Source organism: Nanorana parkeri, unplaced genomic scaffold (assembly GCF_000935625.1).
Source record: "Nanorana parkeri isolate BGI_ZX_2015 unplaced genomic scaffold, ASM93562v1 scaffold761, whole genome shotgun sequence".
In the NCBI taxonomy this organism is placed as follows: Eukaryota; Metazoa; Chordata; class Amphibia; order Anura; family Dicroglossidae; genus Nanorana; species Nanorana parkeri.
In genome coordinates this window covers 655,640-678,349 of record NW_017307029.1, presented here as the reverse complement: position 1 = coordinate 678,349, position 22,710 = coordinate 655,640, and the positions used below count along the sequence as shown (strand labels likewise).

The following is a 22,710-nucleotide window of genomic DNA, read 5'->3' as shown; positions in this document are numbered from 1 at the left end:
TGTTCCTGTGTTGCCTGCACGTTACCGAACCTGGCCTGTTACCCAATCTTGCTGCACTACCTTCCTGCCTGCACGTTGCTGACCCGGTCTGGCTAACTTAGATTATCTACTACCTGCCTCTTGCTGTGCGTCTGTATTCCATTGTACAGCAGAGCAGCTAACGAACTTGATTCTTACATCCAAGTCAGCATGCGGCACTCGTGCCCCGCTGTGCCCCAGAGTACCTGTATCCATTATCAGGCCTTCTGGGACCAGAGTTGCAAGAGAGGCTGCCCTCGTCATCTCAAGCTCCATCAGGTACGTGACACTGCCGTGAAATTGTTCACACCTGGAAGGTATTCGGCAGAGAGGGAGATGTGCCTGTCGAAGCAAAAAAGTGGGAAAAGGAATGCATATGTCCTAGGCCAGGATGTCATCCTCCCAGTCTTAGCACCACTAAAGGGCTTCCATATATACGCAATACCCTTTATCACTGGAATACAGTTCAGACTATCTAAGTTCAATGGAGACGAGTAGGTGCTAGAGAAGTTAATTATCATGGCGGTGATGGAGACATCACCTTCCCTGCTTCAGGTCGAGCTTATATGACGTTGCCGGGTTGGGTACCCGCTCATTGTACTGCAAGGTGAATGTATGTGTCGTTGTATCCCCTTTTTTGTAACCTTTTAATTTCTATGTCAGGGTCAATGTTGGACCCATTTATCCTTTGTTTGAAAACAGGAAAATAAAGATTATACAAAAAAAAAAAAAAGTGGGAAAAGGTCCTTCGTGAGAGTGGACCAATTCTCCTAATGGGCACCCCCCAAACGATTGATGTAGCGGACGGCGGACATGTTGTCCATACGCAGAAGAATAGAACAGTTCGATAGGCCCATGGAAAAACTGCAGCCAGCGAAAGAGCCAACTAGAAGTTCCAAGCAGTTGATGTGCAAGAAGCATTCCCCCGGTGTCCAGCTCCCTCCTGTTGCCAAATATGCACAAGGTGCGCCCCAGCCCCACAGGCTGGCGTCGGATTCCAGTACCAAATTCTGCTGAGTGCCGAATATCGTCATCCCATTTCACGCATTCCATGTGACTGAGCCACCACGTGAGCTCGATACGGACATCGTCTGTCTAGGGACCAGCTGATCGTAGGAGAGATTGATCCACAGATACTTCGCCTTCAGGCGCTGCATGGTTCGGTAATGAAGAGGCCCTGGAAAAATGGCCTGAATGGAAGAGGAGAGGCCCTGGAAAAATGGCCTGAATGGAAGAGGAGAGAAGACCCACAATCCTGGCTAGAGCGCGCAGGGAGACATGAGCCAGACGAAGCGCCTTCTAGAGTTCCACCTTGATGTTGGCAAATTTGGCGGCAAAAAAGGCAGAGTAAGGAGGAGACCGAGTCGATCTCGAAGCTGAGAAACTGCACACATTGGGAAGGAATGACAGAGGATTTCGCGAATTGATGATAAGACCCAAATCCTGCAACCAGCGAATCACTCGAGGTCTGGGTTGACATGGAAAAGAAAATTTCAAAACCAAACCAAATCTGTCACAGGGGGCTGGGCTGTGCGGGGAGGAGAGCCGCCAGCCGCTCACAGCGCTCTCCTCCCGCAGCGCTCGGCGGCCTATGATAGTTTCTCTCCTCCCCGCTGGGACCCCAGCAGGGAGGGGAGAAAGAACAGATGCACCACTGTATCGGCCAGAAAATGGCACTTTCGGCATTGCGCCAAAAGTGCCATTTTTGGCCGATATGTTTCGGTGGCCGATATATCGGTGCATCCCTAAGATAGGCAATAGAGCGGATGCTGTGGGAGTGGAAAAAGTCGATCACCAGTTTCAATAGTTTGGTGAAGCACCAGAGGGGGTGCTCAGACCGAAGGGAAGGCAGGTGAATTGCCAAAGTCGGGAGTTCCAACGAAAACGGAGGAAGCACCTGGAGTCTGGGTGTATAGCGACCACAAGGTAGGCGTCTTTGAGATCTAAGCGAGTGAACCAGTCCCAGTCTAAGAGCAGGTCCTTGAGAAGATGGATGCCTTCCATCTTGAAATGATGATAAACGACGTGGTCGTGCAAAGCCCGGAGGTTTATAACCGGGCAAAATTCCCCAGTTTTCTTTCGTACAAGAAATATGTTGCTGATGAAACCGGGTGAATCTGGGGCCGGTTGAATTGCCCCTTTTGCCCGCAGCTTGTGCAATTCTGTGTCAGTAAGTTGCTGAGTCGCTAGACTGCAGTACAGGGGTTTGGGGGGTTGAACCTGTCTGGGGGGGGGGGCACAAATTCGATTACGAAACCCCCTACTGTCTGAAGGACCCAGCTGTCGGAGTGATGAGGTGCCAGCATCGGAAAAAAGGTGGGTGAGTCGGCCGGCTAAAGGAGGAGCTGTAAGGGAAGAAGGTAAGTAAGGAGGACTCACCGGCAGGTGATCTTCCTCTGCCGTGGGTATGGCAGTCTCGACCACGAGTATTCTCTGGCGGAAATAAAAGGGTGCCTTCTGGGTGGAGACATAAGAGGTAGATGGAAGAGGTCTTTGGAAACCTCGGGAGCCTGGGAAGGCCCTTCTGCCGACAAGCCCTGTGAAAAAACACCAGAATGTTGAAAAAACCTTCTTGAGGGAATTCTCCACTTTATCCAGGGAGGTAAAAAAGCCAGCATGTGTCCTGAGTTCCGTGATGAAGAACTCACCAAAGAGTTTGCCATAGGCTTTAGCGCCCCAACTCTTTTTCTGCCATATCTGACAGGTGGGCATCGATGTGCAGCCCTGGGGCGTTCGGCAGATATTGCTGTGTTTGCATTGCCCAGCAGGCAGAAAGAGCTTTGGATCCAATCTAGGATTAAAACGATCCAGAGAAGTGCCTTGTGTGAAAGCCTTGTCTGCAAGGACAAAGATCTGTGTCATGGGTCCAGATACATCAAGCAGTTTATCCTGCGTAGCTTTTAAGCCCTTTTCCAAACTCCGTCTGGGGTCGCAACCCATTTTATTCATATAGGTGACCATAAACTGGTCAAATTCAGGTTTGGCTGAGACCTTACCTGGGATGGAGGGTCAAGGGCATCTCAGCCTAAGGTGGTTGCGGACCTCTTTGTCTAAGGGCTTACGTAGCCAGACCTGTAGGTATCTGGCAATATGGTCTGGAGGTGTCCACTCCGATGACCTGGGAAGGTGAATGAATCTGGGATCAAAAGTGCTTCCCCAGTAGCGTCAAGCACAAAATTGGTATCCGCCGGGCCCGAACATTGCTAGGTAACGGCAAGTGTAACACTGCAGGGGTCACCCGCGCCACAACCCAATGGTGATTGGGTTTCCAATAACTCCTGAGACGAGTGATCATGGGCTTCCCCCGAGGGGGAAGCGTGAAGTAACCGTCCCGCCGAAGCAGGGACTGAGTAGCGTTTAGCTCGTTTAGCAGGTCTCTTGCCTTTGTTTGCCGATTTACTGGACCCTTTCCAGGGGTGTTTACCTGCTCTGCAAGAGTCCCCAGATACTTGGCAAATAAAGGAGTCATCTGACTCCATGTCAGAATGGACGGTACAGGCCTGAGGGGTTTTGTAGGTAATTGTAGGAGGCAAGGCTGTAGCCAAAGCCTTTCTAATGGCCGCCTGAATCCTGTCTTGTATTTTGGCCACAGGGGTGGCCGGCGTAGCAGCGGGGTCAGACATGACAAAATATCAATATATACAGCACCGTATTAGAATGCAGGTGGGGCTCATCGACTAATTAGAAGGCACACTAGTGAATAGCTGGGGCTCACCCAGCACATAAAAGACACAGGTACAATTAGTAATAAATAGCGGAGGCAGAGGTGGGGCTCACCCACAAACAGGCTGTGTAGGAAAAAACTTGGCTTCAAGAAAATGGCCGCCGCACTGAGAAGGGAAGAAAAAACCCACAAGAAAATGGTGAAGGGGCGGAGCTAATGAAAAACTGTCTGGAGGGGCGGAGCTAACGAAAATTCAGCTGGAAGGGAGGAAAAAGGGCCCGGCTACAACAAAATGGTCGCTGCGACCAGCAGAAAGAGCTACAAGAAGATGGCGGCGGAGCTCGTTCCTGAACAGCAGCTCCAGACAGGGGAAAAAAAGAGTCAGCAGAAGGCTTTGGGGAGAGGTAGGACAAGGATTGAGAAGGGATTTGGAAATTTGGAAGAGGGGGGGTGGGGGCGACCAGGGCAAGAAAGCACAGTGGTATGGTGGCTATTTGATCCAGTTACAACAGGAAAAAACAGCAATACAGGAGCGAGATGTACAAGTACTGACCTACCATGAGCATCAAAGAAAGAGGCGGGATCTTAGTGTGGGCGGACTTTATAATATGCTGTGTGCTGCTATTGGTTATTTCTGTTTTCTGTTATGTTTCTTTGTTGCTATGAGGAATCGGTAAGGAAAGTTATGCAAAATATGAAGCCTCCTGTCTTGCCATAAAATCTAGCTTTGTATGTATGCAAAATGTTTTTTTGGCTTGCAGCAATTCACAAGGGAAAGCAATATATTTTCCTGTGCCCTGCTAATGATTACAATGTTCATATAGGTTCACTTTGGGGGCAGCTATGTTGACAGCATAGGCAATCAGATCATTACACTAGCCTGCCCCATAATATGTAATTCTGATCAATTCAATGTTCTAATTCAGACACCCCTTCTGAACACTATGAAAGGTTCTCACCATTTACTTTTATCTATTGCAGTCAAACTGATAAAGCTTAATCTAGACTGATTGTAAAGTGAGGAACAATTGTTAACTGATGAAGTCATGTCTGTGTTCTCTCATCCAATGGGCAAGCTCCATTTGTTGGTGCAATGAAGCGTAGCCTGATTGACTTCTAGAGCTGCCCTTTTTTTCTGCCAGTCTAAATGCTGATGTGCAAGGGATTACACATGGCAGTTTGAGATGCTATTCAAAATACTATTCATTATTCTCAATCAATTCATAACTGGATTAATATGGAAATATCCTATCTACCCACACGTAAACTTTAAAGGTGAACTCCATGGAGCATATTTCATGCAATTATGTGTTCATTTGAAAAAACATAACCAAATGCCTTATAGGTATAATTTGCAGAAGTATCTAAATTCTGTCTTTGCTTATCATATAGACCTGTCCATAGCAGGGCTTAAATAAGAGGGGGGAGAGATTAGCCAGTCAGGGCTCTATTGCTTTGCACAGTGTTGTCAGTCTACTTTTGTTACTATGCTTGCAGGAGGGAAAAGCACAGGGATCTCATTCGTCAGCAAGCTTGGGATATAAAATGTACTGCTTAAAAGCAGAACTCCGGGTGAAAATGGTATTAACTCTTGCAGTGGAGCTACCCCTGCATTGCAAGGGTTAAGTGCTCCTTTTTCCTATGGTTAATAATAAAAAAAGGTTATACTCACCCGATCCTCTGATCTGGCTTGCTCTTAGACCGGGCCCTGATGCCTCTGTTATTTTTTTACCCTAGTCAAAAACGAGGACTTAACCCTTGCAGTGCGGTGGTAGCCCCACTGCAAGGGTTAATAACATTTTTACCCAGAGTTGTTCTTCAATTGCGCTAAAGGTTGATGACCTAGCACTGCTGTCTGGAACGGTAACTGTGAGTTCAACTCAAAGCCAGCTGCTTCACAGTTCATTAAACTGCTGAACAAAGTGGCCATATGACCCTGTCATTTTGCAACAGTAGCACTATAGCTGAGACACGTTACTGTGTGAGACACAGCTTCTGTTGGCTAACCTCACTACGCTATTAGCTATGCCATATAAATTTCATCCAAAAAGTTTTTGTTTTTAAACTAGATTTCCCATTAGAACTGTCACAGTCTGATCATGGCAGACAGCCTTGTGTGATTCCTCAGCATTAAACTCAGAATTAGATTAATGTGCTGTCAGGTACATCATCAGTCCAAACACTGAAAAAGACTCACACATTTGGCATCTCCATTCTATAGGAAAAGTATCAAAATACTTTTCGGGGTGTAATGCCAAGCATGTCTATGCTATGTGTGGGAAATTTCTTACTGACAACGACAACTTAGTGAAAAAAATAATAATTTTATTTTCCAAAAGTTGCAACATATGCCAATGTTGTGTGTGAGAAAAAAATGTACCTTGTGAAAAAGAACCAACTTAATTTGCCTTTTGGAAAAAATTGTCGCAAAAAATTACATTTTTAAAATATTCACCATGCCTCTGACCAAACACTTACATGGCTATTCACAAAAGGGTGCAGAGCTTGGAGAAGGCAGAAGAAGTGAACAGTCTAGGACAAAATAGCTGATTTGGGAAAATTCTCCATTTCAGCTCACTTTCCAGTTCATCTATGTTGTCCTAGATTGTTCCCTTCTCCTGACTTCTCCAAACTCGTCACCCTTTTGTGAATAGTCCTATAAGGAATGGTTTGTCTGCTTTCCAAAAAGGGGTAATTTTTGGAATGTTTGTGCTGCTCTGGCACTTTATGGGGGTTCATAAATTTCAAATATATACACAATAGTTTTTAGGCTCTATAACTTTCACACAGACTAAATAATATACACCTATTTGCAGTTGAAATGCAGCAGAATACACTTTGGTCCAAATTTATGAAGAAAGTCTATTTATTTTATATATTTTAGAACAGGAAGTAAGGGAAACAGTTATTTTAAAATTGCTTTTACTATATATAGTAAAAAAAAAAGAAAACCTAGTGGTTATTAAATACCATCCAAAGAAAGTTCTATCTGTCTCATACAAGTGCTGTAAAATTAATTTGGGTTCACTATTGTAGTAAGTGTAAAATCGTAATATAAAGAACTTTTTTTTACAGTATGGGTGTTTTATTTCATTTTTTATATTTATTTTTGGGAATGAGTAACAAGGGGGGACTGGATATCTTGACCCCCCGCCCCCCCTATTCTGAATTGTATTTATTGCCATTGGTACATGTCCCCTATGGCAGTGCCCAGTTACCCATGCTGTTTAACAATACCTTGAAAAAGGGCAGAACAAAATAGCAAGATTCATCTCCCATAGACTTTAATAGGGTTCAGCAATCTGTTCGGGATTTGCAGACTTCCTACTGGGTTTGCGGAACCTCTTGCAAATACTGTATGTTTGGCTCAATCATCCACAATCACAAGACAGTTCAGTCCTCAAAAACATAATGGGGGAATTCATCAAAACTGGAGCAGACAAAATCTGGAGTAGATTTGCACTGCAGCCAATAAGCTTCAAATGTTACCTGGGCAAAGTGGAGAGAGATGCTGATTGGTTGCCATGGGTAACTGCTCCAGATTTTATCTGCTCCAGTTTTGATCAATTCCCTTCAATGTGTATTTAGCCATTTAATTGGAGTTCAGCTTTAATAGTTCTTTCTAGCCTGCAGGCTCTGAACAGTGTTGAAACATTCAATTCTGTGCATCTTATTTAATTCTGCTTTCTGTAAAACTGTTGAGAAATGACATCAAATGTGACCAAACTGCTGACCACATGTGATAATGGCATACATTTAAAGTGAACCTGTTTTCAGTGCATCTTTAGGAAATCGGCATAATACCAGGCATATCCAGGAACTTGCTGGTAACTAAAGTTTGTGTGTATCTTTACTAGTAAAGTTGGGTATACACGTGTCTATTTTTTTTTGTTCAACTCGCAGACTGAATGAAAAAAACATAAAAGATTTCTCCATCAACACTTACAAGCGGTGATGTACCCTACTGTTTGCATCAGGGATGCTCTGATACCGATACAAGCATCCAGGCCCGGATTTCCCACAAGGCCACCGAGGCTACGCCCACGGGGCGGCAGCGGTGACCTTGTGGGGAAGTTGTGGGCGCCGGTGTAAGGTGTCCCGGCAGCAGACCCTAGTGTGCCAATCACATCGTGGCGGGCCGCAAATCCTCCCCCCAGCTGTCAGATATAGGGCGCAAGGTATGAATCCGCCGGCATCAATCCACATTAACAGGACGCCGGTGGATTCATACCTCGCCATCTACCTTGCTATCACACAGGGGCTTGTTATCTTCTGTGTGATAGCAATAAAGTTAGGTGGGGGAAAAAATGACATTGATTTTAAAAAAAAATTAATAAAAATGTAAAAAAAAATAATATTAAATAATTAAATAAAAAGGTGATTAAAAAGTAAAAAATATGGCCTTGGGACGGCAGGGAGAGTAAATCCGGCCCTGCAAGCATCAGTGGCGATACCGAGTATTTGCATGAGTACTCGTACTAACACTCAGATACAAAAAACGAGTACCTGTGCCGCGTCTGCCATCTTCAAGGACCCGAAAGCGCCGCACGCGGGACCTCCATAGCTTCTTCAATGAAACAAGATGGCCGCGAACTCCTCCTCCAAGTCCTCAGTCATCTGCTCCAGGCTTCCTCACCAGTCAGGAGTGACTGGTGAGGAAGCCTGTCATCATCCAATCGGCCAATCAGCGGGGGAAGAGGTCAGAATGGAGCAGATGACAAGGCTGTGACATGGAGTGGCTGAAGCAGATGGAGAAGACGACACAGCAGGTTAGTACTGCAGCACCGCATGGGGGCTGGACACAAAAATGCTGTTTAACGGCATATATTTTTTTTTTTTAAAAAGACATTAAATTAAGAAATAACTATGTAGATATTGCTAACTAAGGCTTGTATCCCCCTAGTGGGGAAAATAGATGAGCACATGTCCAGACTCCAGACCAGAACACTGTATAGTGTGGCACAGCTATATCCAATTCTGCATACCTGGCTTTATTTAAAAAAAAGTTATAATAATAATATAAACCAGTTATACAGAATTGGATATAGCTGTGCCACACTTTACACTGTGTTCTGGAGTCTGGACATGTGCTAATCTATTTTCCCCACTCTGGGGATACAAGCCTTAGTAAGCAATGGCATGATCTAAATATTCAGTTCATTTCATCATTCAATGTCTTTTTTGTATTTATTATAAAATGTATAATGCCATTCATTCCATTGCTAACTAAGGCTTGTATCCCCATAGTGGGGAAAATAGATGAGCACATGTCCAGACTCCAGAACAGTGTATTATTGTATAGTGTGGCACAGCTATATCCAATTCTGCATATCTGGCTTTTTATTATAAAGTTCAGGTAAAGCCAGGTATGCAGAATTGGATATAGCTGTGCCACACTATACAGTGTTCTGGTCTGGAGTCTGGACATGTGCTCATCTATTTCCCCCTCTATGGGGATACAAGCCTTAGTTAGCAATGGCATGATAAATATTAATTTCATGTTCATTTCATGTTCTTCATAATATTAAGAAACTGACCTAAAATCATGATTTTGTATTGCTTTAGAAAAAATGTGACCTGTCCCTTTAAGAAAAAGTATTAGTAATTGGTATCCGTGAGTACTTGAAAAAAAAGTATCTGTACTCGGTCTTAAAAAAGTGGTATCGGAGCATCCCTAGTTTGCATTGTATACCTGAACCGAGCTAGCAGCTGATTGGCTAACAGTTCCATTCAGCCAAGATTTTTCCAACCTGCTCTTTCGATAAGCTGGTTGGCATCCACTGAGTGATTTTCAGCCTGTTCATTAGGAACCATCTGAAATTCATACCGTGTGTATTAGGGCTGCACCAATATATTGTCCGAAAATGGCACTTTGGCAAAATGCCAAAATTGCCATTTTCTGGCCGATATAGTGGTGCATTCGTTGTTATTCTCCTCCCCGTTGGACGGTGCTCTGTGTCCCAGCAGGGAGGAGAGAAACCGTCACAGGCGTCCGAGTGCTGCAAGTGGCCGGCATCTCTTCTCCCCGCATCGCTCAGCCTCCTGTCACAGATCGGTGTGGGCGGAGACAGCTTGCAGTGCTGTCACAGGAGGCTGAGCTCCGCTCACTCAGCCTTGTGTGACAGTGTATCAGGAAGGAGAGTGAGGTACAAACACTCAGTGATCGCTGAGTGTTTGTAAATAATTGGAGGACAGAGTATGGTTACTATATCCTCAATTATGAATGAATGGGAAGTGATCTACATCACCACCTGTTCATTCATGATTGTGGATATAGTAAACATACTCTGTCCTTGAGTTAAGAACGAACAGGAACACTGAGTATAGAGCCCTGGTTCTCAACTCATGGGTCGCGACCCAAAAGTGGGTCGCGAGCCCGTCTGCAGTCGGTCGCTGCGCCCTTCCTGCAGGGAGCAGCCCATCTTCAGTAGGGAGACATAGAGGGGGGGATTTTTTGTCAGCCCAAGGGAACTCTGTGTTGTGAAACTGTCCCCCATCTCCCCGCTCCCCCCCATCTCCCCGCTGAAGTAATAGGGCCCGGGAAGAGACGGGACTATTTTCTCACTTTCGGCCGGCGGAATGATATTAAGAGCTGCAAGTCCCGACAAGAAAGTTAAAGTCCCGGTCTGGAGTACAGAGTGCAGCAAATATCAAGCCACCTCAGCGCGGCGGATTGCTATCAAATAGGACTGCCTGGAAGCTGAGAAAGGTAGGCAGGGGGATGTGTATAGTTAGCTGGATTAGCATTTGTAATAGTAATTAAAAAGAACAACGAATGTTACTGCAACAGACTAGGCTTGTAATACATAATGTCACCTGTCAGTGCAAAAGCTGGGGGGAGGGGGGTTTCTACTTGCAACAGAGCCCCTGCTAATGCCCCCCTACAGACCCCCACCCCCTCCTTCTGCAATGACCAGGGACGCTGATGGACATTATGTTGTCCAAGCCCATATAATGCCCATCAGTGTCCCCTGTCATATTGTCTCCTGTCAGTGCACTATGGATCATGGTTTAACCTATTCATGTTAGCAGTGGAGAATTGTAACTCTATTGTTGGAGTGTAGTGGAGGTGTGTGCTGTATATATGTACTACATATACATTACACATGTCCAGTACACTATAGCAATAGATTTACAGCCAGCCCCGCCCCAGCTTCCCTCACTTACAGTTTCACTCCGATCCCTGTTGCCTCACGCGGTGCCTCTTGTAGTCGGCGCTGGGCAGGATCGCTGCATCGCGTCTCGGTGCCCAGCCTGTGGGAGGCGCTCACAATTCTGCAGTGCTAACATGAATAGGTTAAATCATGATCCGCAGTACATATAGATATACAATTCTGCACTGCTAACATGAATGGGTTAAATGATCCGTAGTACAGGGCTACATATCATGTACTATGGATCATTTAACCCATTCATGTTAGCAGGGGATCATTGTAAATCTATTGCTGCAATGTACGGGACATTTGTGCTGTATATGTACAGTACATATAGATATACAATTCTGCACTGCTAACATGAATGGGTTAAATGATCCGTAGTACAGGGCTACATATCATGTACTATGGATCATTTAATCCATTCATATTAGCGGGGGATAATTGTAAATGTATTGTTGCAGTGCATTCTATATGTAGTATATAGTACATGTACATATACATATAGAGCGCCTGAAACAATACATTTACAATTATACTCTGCTAACATGAATGGGTTAAATGATCCATAGTCCACTAAATCTGCCCTCACTCACTGTGCCGGAGAGAGCAGGGACCAGTCAGCGGCAGCGCTGGTCCAGTGGGAGGAGCTCCAGGTGGGGTCCTAATTAAGCTGACTCAGAGGTGCCGGCCAGCTAAATTAGAACCCCACATGGAGCTCCTCTCGCCGGACCAGCGCTGACTGGCCGCTGCGGGTTTTTTGTTTTCTTACTTACCTTGCAGAGCGTCGCGTCACTGCTGCTCCGGTGGGCGGCGCTCCGAGCGGGGTCATCTGGCAGTCTCTGGCCACCTAAATTAGGACCCCACCTGGAGCTCCGCCCACCGGAGCAGCAGTGACACGACGCTCGGCGAGGTAAGAAAAAAAACATAGCGCAAACTTCGGCGCTATGTATTGGGGCATTTTGACAGGTACAAGTACTTGTCAAAATGCCCTGTATCGGGCCCGATTCCGATGCTAGCATCGGTATCGGGACATCCCTAATAGATTTACTTAAAAAATTATTTATATTGTCTGTTGTGCATTAATATCTTGTTTTTGATCAGTTAGGTCCTATAGAGTGATCTATAGGTACCTTATCTGTGTGACAGAGAACCTAAAAGATTTCAGTTTGCCACACATTTGTTAGCTAGTAAATATGCCAAGGGCTGATTCACACAAACCTTTATGCTGCGGATAAATGGCAGCCTTTGATGTGACATTTTTCAATAATTTCTGTGACTGAGCAGACCTGCCATTCAGACACAGGTGGAAACATCTGTGGAATAATTGAATAATGTGAGGAAAAAAACAACAAGATAAAAATAATCAGCCCAGTGTGAATGAGGCCTTATCTGCAGCCACTCAGCTCCTCCACCGCAACTGGGAAGATGCACGGGTTTCCCGAACTTCCTGGTTGCGGGAGAAGGTACCGAGGGCAGAGGAGCCATAGGATCCTTCTTCTGGCAGTTATGTTATGACTGCAAGGGTGGGGGTGTGGCTGGCTGCACACCGTGTGCATCTATGGATGCACACAGCTAAGTGCGTAACCATGCACGTACGGTTGCCTCCACAGCAGTCGGCTAGCTGATGGAGGCAACTTGTTTTGGTTTTGGGGGTTTTAAGTAATCTTCAGACCGAACATGTGCATTTTAACATGTGTGCAAAAAATTAAAAACAAAGAACGGAAAACCTCTAGTAGCAAAATGGTTAAAAAATAAATTTTATGACATATTACTGATCACAGAGCTGCATGCATTAACCCCTTGCCGTCCGCCCATTGTAAAAAAACAGGCGATCGGCGGATGCTTCCCGGTGGGGTCACGAAATTGTACGTCATTTTGTTTTCTGCTCACGGGCGCGTGCAAGCAGATCACTGCCGGGAGTGTAAACAGCCGCTATCGGCTGTTTACATACAAGCGTACGGCCGGCTTTACAGTCGGCCGATCGCTTGTAATACTATACAATACACCCCCCCTCTGTTGCGGCACTCCCTCCCTCCCCCACCGCTGCCAGTTATGCCGGGCTCCACTGTCCCCCCTGCGAGCCCGGGACCGGCAGAGCAGCTGCCCGTACAGAGAACGGAGGAGAGATCAGCATTTCCCTGATCTCTCCTCCGTACTCTTTAAAGGCCGAAGCGTTGTGTATTACATCACTTCCGCCTTTAGCTGTCATTTCTCAGGCTGAGAGCCAGAGAACAAGCTGATGAAGTAGATCTCTGCTTTATCAGCTTCTTGGGGGGCCCCATGTGACATTAGGGGTCTTAAAGACCCCTGATGTCTCCATAAAGAGGACCTGTCATTGTTTTTGGCTATCACATGGGGGGCTTTCAGCGAAAACAACGATTACGCCACACATGTTACATATCGCTGTGAACGTCGCAGTGAGAGCAATATTTTTAGGCCCATCAATCACTGATTACACTAAAATGATGAGCGGTACAAGCTTTTAAAGCGTCGTCTATGGCCAATTTTAGGCATGGTAGTTATTTGCGACTTTGCAGACGCACGCAATTTTACAGCTTGACATGTTTGGTGTCTATTTACCCAATGTTACCCCGCCTTTAATATTTTACCAAAAAAATGGGTAATAATAAATGTTTTATAACATAACTTAGGGAAAACAGTTTTTTTTTTTTCAACATTTTTCGGTACCATTTTTATTATATAGTAAAAACTGAAAACCCTAGTTGTGATTAAATACCACCAAAAGAAAGCTCTATCTGTCCCCAAAAAATTTGATTAAAATAATTTCAGTACAACGTTGCATGACGGAATAAATGTCAGTCAAAGTACTGCAGCCTGAATACTGGAAAATGGCCTGGGCAGGAAGGAGGCTTAACATCAGCAAGTGGTTAAAATGTGTTTTTTGATGATTTTTTTCATTTTTTTTTTTTATGTACACTAATGTTTCAGTTGTAGCTGAGCCATATTTGAAAAAGATAATTTACATTTTTAACCATACTGTAGTAAATGTATCTTTAAGTCTATTGTGTACACTTAGGAAATTGTCTGATCTTTTAACATGTAATACTAATGTCTTGGTAGAGTGAAATGAGACAAGACGGTATTGGGATTTCAGAAGATTTGTCAAGCGAGGAAGATACAGACACAAGGAATGAATTCATGTTTCCACGGAATGTAGAAGGGGCATCAAGTGATAATGGATGCACTTTAACAAGGAGGAACCTGAATTCATCTGTCAACAAGAGATGCCAGGTTACTGTTAGAACAAGGCTTTAGCTAAATACTTATTGATACCTAATTATATTCTTATCTAACCATTTTTGTACTTAAAATGTCATTTTAAGATTTCTCTCCATAGCTAAACTAAGAACCCCTGTATACTAGGCACAATAAAGTGGCAGATACTATTTTTAAGTAAAGTGCGCCTCCATACAGCACCCCATGGTTGCTCAGGCATGCCCCACATCACAAGGGACTGTACTCTGACCTGGCAAATGATTGGGCAAGTAGCAATACTGTCACATGTTGCGGAATGGGGTGTTCCTGTTCCCCAAAAATTGGTGTTTTTGCAAAGGGTCCCTTTATTTAAAGGTAGCATCCGAAATCTTTTGGGGGTGACTGTCCAAGAGGAAGCAATGGGTTATTAGCATTGGTCAATGCTCAAGAATACCTTATCTATTATCTATTTAATCTAACATAAAATCAATTATGATGCTCATCATATATGAATGTGTGCTTTATTTATAGGAACATTTTGTGAAGTAGATGTGTCTACTCCTTTCTCAGTCTAATCTCTTTGGACTGCTCTGTCCATGTTGTTTGAGTTAAAAGCTGTATTAGAGTCACTGAGTTAACCAATCCAGCATCCGCTGCTCAAATACTTTCCACTTGTCTTGTCTTATACTTTCTTTTCATAATAGCCATTCAGTGGAGATGCTGATAGCAGGACAAGGAATAAAGGTAATTGGTGTGTCATCTAACGGCTATATATCCAAATTGCATGTTTTAATATTTTCTAAAAAAAAAAATTGATAAAGCAGTGAAAAGTCTGAAAATCAAGTTGCATTACTGCACATGGTTGGGTCCCCAGGTCCCACTATCGATGTCCGTTGCGCCTAGGACTGTCCCTATAATGAGACAGCCTCAGGCGGCATCTTTTTGGGTCACATGAGGTGGCAGCAGGCAGAGAAGCATGTTTGCAGTGTGCCTGTTGCACCCTTTTCAGCCAGAGTGTCCTGGGTTGCTAAAAGCTGAGCGAGATGTGTATGGCCCTTACTGCTCATTTTTTTCTAGGTTCAAGAAAAAAAAAGCAGACTGCTGTGACAGTGCTCCCTCCTGCTTCTCCCCGCCTACGTTGTAGTGATGGTATGTCCCTCGGCGTCCTTGCGTCCTTTACACTGTGTATAGAACATGACTGAAGGACCTTAGACCGCTGCAAAGGAGGGGGAGTGAGGCTGAAGCAACCGGTTTAAGAGCAAGCCGGGGGGGGGGTGTGTCCCGGTCGTAATGGCGGCTGGTCGCACCTAACGTTAATGTGAGCTCCACGCTCCACGCTACCCGACCACACATATGCACACAGACATCCCGAATACCAACCGGGTGTATCCCTGAGGAATGCGAAGGATGAACCGCAAGAAAACCAGCAAGCAAGGAGCACCGAAGGCCCCTAGTACAGGCTCGATCCAGCGCTATATGGCGTCCGAGTCTCTGAACCAGTCACAGGGCTCGGGGGCTCGCTCGAGTCTTTCTCCCAGACAGTCTCCACGTCAGAGGGTGGCGGACTCTCCCAATCACGGACCAGATCAGGGGGGTGAACTGGAGTGCTCAGCAACACTATCTATGGAAGAGATGAGGAAAATGCTCCCTACAAAAAACGAGCTGGCAGGAATGGTTGCCCAGCTAGAGCAATCTCTGAAAATGGAAATAGAAACTTTGAAGGAGAGATGACGCACCTGTTACACCGAGTGGAAGAGGGAGAATCGCACTTAGACTCTCATTCGGAGGCGATAAGGGCCCTTCAGGTGCAGACGGATTCACTGAGCCGGGCGCAACGTACTATTGCTTATCGCCTGGATGACCAGGAGAACAGGGGCCGCAGGAATAATCTGCGGGTTCGAGGCCTACCTGAGGCTATAACCGACTTAGATCTGGTATAAACATTAAGGGGCATCTTTAACAAAATTTTGGGACAAACACCATCCACTCCCTTGATGTTTGGCCGCATACACCGTGTTCCGCGACCACGCAATTTAGCACTTGAGACACCGCGGGATGTCATCTGCCGCTTTCACTGTGTGGAAAAAGAGAACATCATGCGGAAATTGCGGGAACAACCACCGATGGATTATGAAGGAGCTCGCATTCAGATATACCCTGATTTAGCCCGGGAGACTTTAGCACGACATAGGGCCTTGCGCCCGCTCCTGGAGAGTCTTCAATCAGCGGGTATTAACTACAGATGGGGATATCCGTCTTGTTTAATGGCGTGTAAAAATGGGAGAATTGCAATACTACGAGTTCCAGAAGAATTACCACAATTCTGTGAGACGCTCTCTATTAACATACCTCAACTGTCGGGATGGCAGGAGTCAATACCGGACAGTGAACCCCTCCCGAGCAGCGACTGGATACTGGCGGGGGCTTCCTCGCAGCAGGCAGACCGGTCAGCTGGAAGGCCTCCTGCCTTTTTTTTTTCTCTTTATCATTTTCCATTGTTATCTTTAGGGATGTAATGATCTTACTACGATGAAAATAGAACTCCCCCAGTGTTCCCCCCGCTTAAATGGTGGGAACGCACGGTGGACCTCAAAAATTGTGCGGGTGGGGCGCGTGGGGGCATGATGGTGTGAACCTCTCTCTGCTTAGCCCTGTATACAGGAGCGTGCTACAGACGGAGGCCACACGGCTCAGACACGTTCCCCACAATGTGCGATTTCAGCTCTAATGAGCTGGCACGAGTCCAAAATGTGGACTTAGGTCACGGTCATGGTGACCCTTACTTGTGGTGTTATATGTATGTAAGGTTTTTTCGTTTTTATTCTTTAAGTATATGTTTTTTTCTTTTTCCATCTTTTCTTCTCACACTCTTCACTCGTTCTGGGGGACATCCGGCACTAAAATGAAGGATAAAAATTATGCTATAGCCTTGAATGCCAATGGCCAACCTTAATATATTAACATACAACATCAGGGGTCTCAATACACCTGCTAAAAAGCACCAATTGATGCATGAACTAAGGCGACTACGCTGCGATATAGCTTCCCTACAGGAAACGCATTTATCTCATCATACGCAAATATGCCTCTCTTCCCCGTACTATCCCCTGTGGTACTACAGTACCTCTGACTCAAATAACTTGAGGGGTGGCCATCGGCATCCATAGGAATGTTACATTTAGACTCGTTTCCACAATGGCAGATCCAGAGGGGAGATACCTCTTCCTTAGGGGAACCATTGATAACCAACTGTTTACACTGGTCTCAATATATGCCCCTAATAAAGCCCCGACGGTATTCCTCCTTTTAGAGGAATATGAGGAAGGTATAGTTATTTTTGCAGGGGACTTTAATTTACATTTGGAGCCTTCTCTTGACTCATCGGCAGGCCGCTGTCATATATCCTTTAAATGGCTCAAATCTCTTAAAACATTATTACATGCGTTGCAACTGGACGTTTTTGTTGTTAAGAAGCGCCAAAAGCAATCCTTATCCCTCACACCAAGGAGGAGTACTGAGCATATATGCAAGGCGCAGCCCCACAGCAGTCAAGGGAACTGGAACATCTAGAAAAAAGCAAAAAGAGGGGCGCCTTTCCTAGTGCAGAATTGTTTAATCCAATAAATCATCAAAATTGTACAGACAGGTACTCACAAAGTGGATGTAAAAACGAGCAGCAGGACAATAAAACCGGAGCAGAGCAAGGATCCGTGCGGAGTGTCCTGTGTAAAACTCACTGTGGTGTCAATGCGTTTCCAGGGCACGCCCCCTTCGTCAGGCGTTGCAACTGATCGATACCTGGAGGATTTACCATCCTCGAGATAGGGACTACACTGTATATTCACCAATACCAATACGATTAGACTTTATTTTTATAGACCATTACCACCTTGGGACCATACAGGATATAAACATTCTCTCTGCTACCCTATCAGATCATGCCCCGGTAATGTTGTCCCTGAGACTCTCAGGGGTCAGCCGTCCACCATTCATGTGGAGACTAAATGAATCCCTATTGTGGGACGATAACATTATCGTCGATAATATTATCAGCTTTAACAAAAGATCTCTCCAACTATTTTATTGAAAACACTGGAGGTGACATGTCACCGGGCATCGTCTAGGAGGCACACAAGGCCACAATTAGGGGATCCCTTATTCTTTATGGGTCGCGTAAAATGAAAGAAAGAAATCGTAAGAGAACAGAGCTCTCAGTAAGAGTGGCTACATTAGAACGGATCCATAAAGAATTACTGACAGACCAGGCACTTCAGGAATTGACAAGGGCGAGGGAGGATTTGAAAGAAGTACTATCCTTTAAATATAAGAGATCACTTAATTATCTCTCTCAATGCTCTTATGAACTGGGTGACAAACCAGGGAAATCCCTAGCCAGGCTATGGAAAGACCGGCAAAGCTCAAACTTTGTGGCCAAAATAAAAACCAAACAGGACGTTATGGTAAATATAACATCTGATATTTCCAACGTCTTTAAGGAATATTATAAAACCCTGTATAATGTAAGACCCGAATCTACCACCCAAACTCTAGGCCAACACTTGGAACGCATTCAGACTTACTTAACTCCAACTCTTCTCCCCTCATTAACTAAACACCACCTGGAAAGTTTAGAATCTCCTATAAGTATAGAAGAAATTAAACAGGCTATAGCCGCAATGGCAAATGGGGAAAAGCCCGTGCCTTGATGGCTATACATCACAATATTGTAAAAAATTCCAACATATACTGCTCCCCCACCTATGTGAGTATTTTAACTCTTTCTTCCAAGGCACACCTCCACTTCCATCAGCGTTACATGCTTACATATCCGTATTTTCTAAACCGGGTAAGGACCCAACCACATGTAGTAGTTATAGGCCAATATCATTACTTAATACAGACATTAAGATTTACGCTAAAGTCCTGGCAACTAGACTTAATGGCTTAATATCCCATATAGTAACACCTGATCAAACGGGATTTATCCCTGGCAGGGAGGCTAGAGCTAGTACCCAGAGGGCGATCGACTTAATACATCAGGCCTCACTATCCTCCAATCACACCCTGCTTCTGTCAACGGACGCGGAAAAAGCGTTTGACAGGGTTGACTGGGATTATCTCCGGGCCACCCTTCAAGCGGTAGGAATGGGACCCAGGTTTTTGACCGGGGTAATGGCATTGTATAATAACCCTACGGCCCAAATTAAAGTAAATGGTTCTTTATCAAATAACTTTGCCTTATATAACTGCACACGCCAAGGATGTCCATTATCTCCATTGTTATTTGCTCTGACATTGGAACCTTTTCTCGCCACTGTCAGACTAAATGGCAATATTTCCAGTATCACAGTGGGCACTACAGAGCATAAACTGGCCGCATATGCGGATGATATTCTCTTTTTCATTTCGCAACCTCAGATCTCACTGCCATCATTGATACAAGAATTTGAATCTTTTAGTCAGATATCAAATTTTAAAATCAACCTATCTAAATCAGAAATATTAAACATATCCACTCTGGCGCACATGGTATCGGCTTTGAAAGAAGTAATGCCAATTAGTTGGCAAGATTATAAAATGCAATACCTTGGCATATCACTTACTTCTAGAATCACAGAACTATTTACGGTCAACTACATGACCTTGTTAAATGCAATTAACAAGGATCTTAATAACTGGTTTAACCATCGCCCATGTATCTCTCTTACGGGCCGGATAAATATTATTAAGATGATGATATTACCACGGGTATTATACATATATCAAACAGTGGCGATCACATTGCCAAATTTTTTATTTACGAGCCCTTAAGTCGGTTGTCAGTCGTTTCGTTTGGAGACGTTCTCCTGCCAGGATCTCTCACGGAGCCTTAATTAGGACTAAACGTCAGGGAGGCCTAGCACTACCAGATTGTAAAAATTATTACCAGGCTCTCGCAATTAATAGAGTGTTAGATTTGCACTTTCACACTGAAACTAAACGATGGGTAGGAGGTGGAGAACGTGCTTGCAGGACAAATAATATCGACCATTTGTTGGATTCCTCAAGAATACTGGAAACTACATCTCCATACCTCCCCTCTTACCCGACACACTTTAAAAATTTGGAACTCACTATATCCCCGGCTAATAGGACAATATAATTCTCCTATAATGCCAGTGATAAACCACTTATTTTTTCCACCTGGAATGCACAATACAAGTTTTCTTAAATGGACGAATCACGCTATTTTAAAGCTTTATCATGTAAGTGATGGACACAAACCACATTCTTTAACAGATCTCCGAGCACAATGGGGCACTTATCCTTTTGACACATGGAGACATAGGCAATTATCACATTTTATTGTATCACTTCCAAAACCGTTACGCACAATATCTGAACTTACACTAATGGAAAAATGATTCTTCCTCACTGACTGCCCACGACATGGCATTTCTCAAATTTATAAGATTCTGGTAAATCATCAACCTAATCTATTCCCACTGTACCTGAAGCAGTGGGAACAGGAACTGGCGATAACCTGGACGGACTCGGAGAAACAAAAAATCTTAAGTCTTAACGCAAATTCGTCCATAAATACGTTAGTGAACAACACAATGTTCCGTTTTATAGCACGGTGGTATTATACACCTGAACATATACATAAAATGCATCCATCTAGGACGGAGCTGTGTTGGAGAAATTGTGGTAATATTGGGAATTATATCCATACGTGGTGGTCCTGTTCTAAACTCCAGCCGTTTTGGGCCCGGGTGGTGGCTACCATCGAAAAGATTACAACAATTGCATTGCCCTTGGACCCGATGGCATGTCTTTTTCATCTTACGGACCTCCCGACCACGGTTTACAAGCGATCATTGTTATACCCCTTGATTAACGCTGCTAAGATTTTGATTCCACTACATTGGAATAAAGATACTATTCCAACTATGAGAGAGTGGTATAGTAGAATAGAATATTACCGACTGATGGAGGAATTGACATCAATCCGGAGAGACACTGTTAAACAATTTGAAATTATTTGGCAACAATGGAATGACTTCAAAAACTCTCATGGATATATGGAGGATATAGGATAGAACGGACATACATCGGGATAATTGGGAGATTAATGGAAAGTGTTGTAGATGCTGGGGTAGCACATAAGGCCTTTTCAATTTATCCTAGCAAAGCATTATAATGAAGAATTTTGATAGGGTTGCCGGACCTACCCCATACTTTGCCGCCCCCCCTTTTCTTTTTTCTTAAGTTTTATTGTAAGTCCTTTCCTTTGTTAATTGGGCCCTCTTAGGCCATAAGTTAATAGTTATAAGGTACATGGTCAAGCAATCTGACGTTAGAAATAAGAATGAAATGTCGTGAAATATTAACGCTGGATTAATTGAGCTGTACCTGGATATTTAATCATGTAATGCAGTATGTCAATTTTAATGATCTTTATAAAAAATTAATAAAATCGAATATTTTTAAAAAAAAGCAAGCCGGCTCCTAGGATCAGGGGAGTATAACTTTTTTTGGGCACCTAGACAAAAACGAGCCGTTAACTCTTGCATTGTGGGGGTAGCCTCACTGCGGGGGTTAATAAAATTGTGCCCAGAGTTCTTTTTTTTTTATCACTCAATTTTTATTATTTGAAAACAGATTGACTTTGACATCTAATCATTACACAAAATACGACTGAACAAATCAAACATTAATGATGGCAGGTAACCCTCACTCCCGCCTGTTTATCCGTCCCGTAAGAGAGATGCTTGGGCGGTGATTAAGCCATGTGTTAAGGTCCCTATTAATACTTTTTAATAGGGTCATGTAGTTCGCGGTGAATAATTCTGTGGTTCTAGATGTGAGGGTTATACCCAGATATCGCATTTTTAGAGCGGTAACAATGTGGCCTGGGGTAGAGATGTTTAGTATTTTGGATTTCGAAAGATTAATTTTGAAATTCAATATTTGGTTTAAAGTTTCAATTTCTAGTAGAAATGACGGGAGCGAGATCTGAGGTTGTTGGATAAAGAATAGAATATCGTCCGCATAAGCGGATAGTTTATGTTCTATAGTGCCCACTGTAACGCCTGAGATATTGCTATTGCCTCTTATGGTGATAAGAAAAGGCTCTAATGATAGGGCAAACAATAATGGGGATAAAGGGCATCCTTGGCGTGTACCGTTATATATAGGGAACTTAGTTGAAAAAGAGCCGTTTAATTTTGGGCCGTGGGGTTATTATATAAGGCCATTATCCGAGTCAAAAATCTAAGCCCCAGTCCTACAGCTAAAAGGGTGGCCCGGAGATAGTCCCAATCGAGTCTGTCGAATGCTTTTTCAGCATCTGTAGACACCAACAGAGTGTGTTTTCAATGATAGGGAAGCTTGGTGGATTATACTAATTGTTCTCTGGGTACTGTCTCTCGCCTCCCTGCCATTAACCTCTTCGTGACTGACGACTTACAGTGTACGTCGTCAGCATCGGGGCTGTTTAAACAGACTCCCGGCGACTTTTGCCGCCGGGACTCTGTTTAAACTTGTAGAGCCGACTGTCGGCTTTACAACAGAAGCGATCCTGGCGACTTACCTGTCGCCAGATCGCTTCTGCGTCCCGAAGAAGGGGCCCCCCCCCCCCCGCCGGACACCCCCGCCGTGCTTCCCGGGCTC

The 22,710-nt window shown here is 44.4% G+C and overlaps 1 protein-coding gene across 1 annotated transcript in view; it reads left to right on the top strand.

Annotated features, from left to right (window-relative positions):
- Positions 1-22,710, top strand: part of LOC108793588 (putative homeodomain transcription factor 1) — a 103,335-nt gene that overhangs the window by 6,163 nt on the left and 74,462 nt on the right. Inside the window, exon 2 of the mRNA XM_018564578.1 lies at positions 13,921-14,097. Coding sequence (XP_018420080.1) covers positions 13,921-14,097 — 177 coding nt within the window. The remainder of the gene's footprint in view (positions 1-13,920; positions 14,098-22,710) is intronic.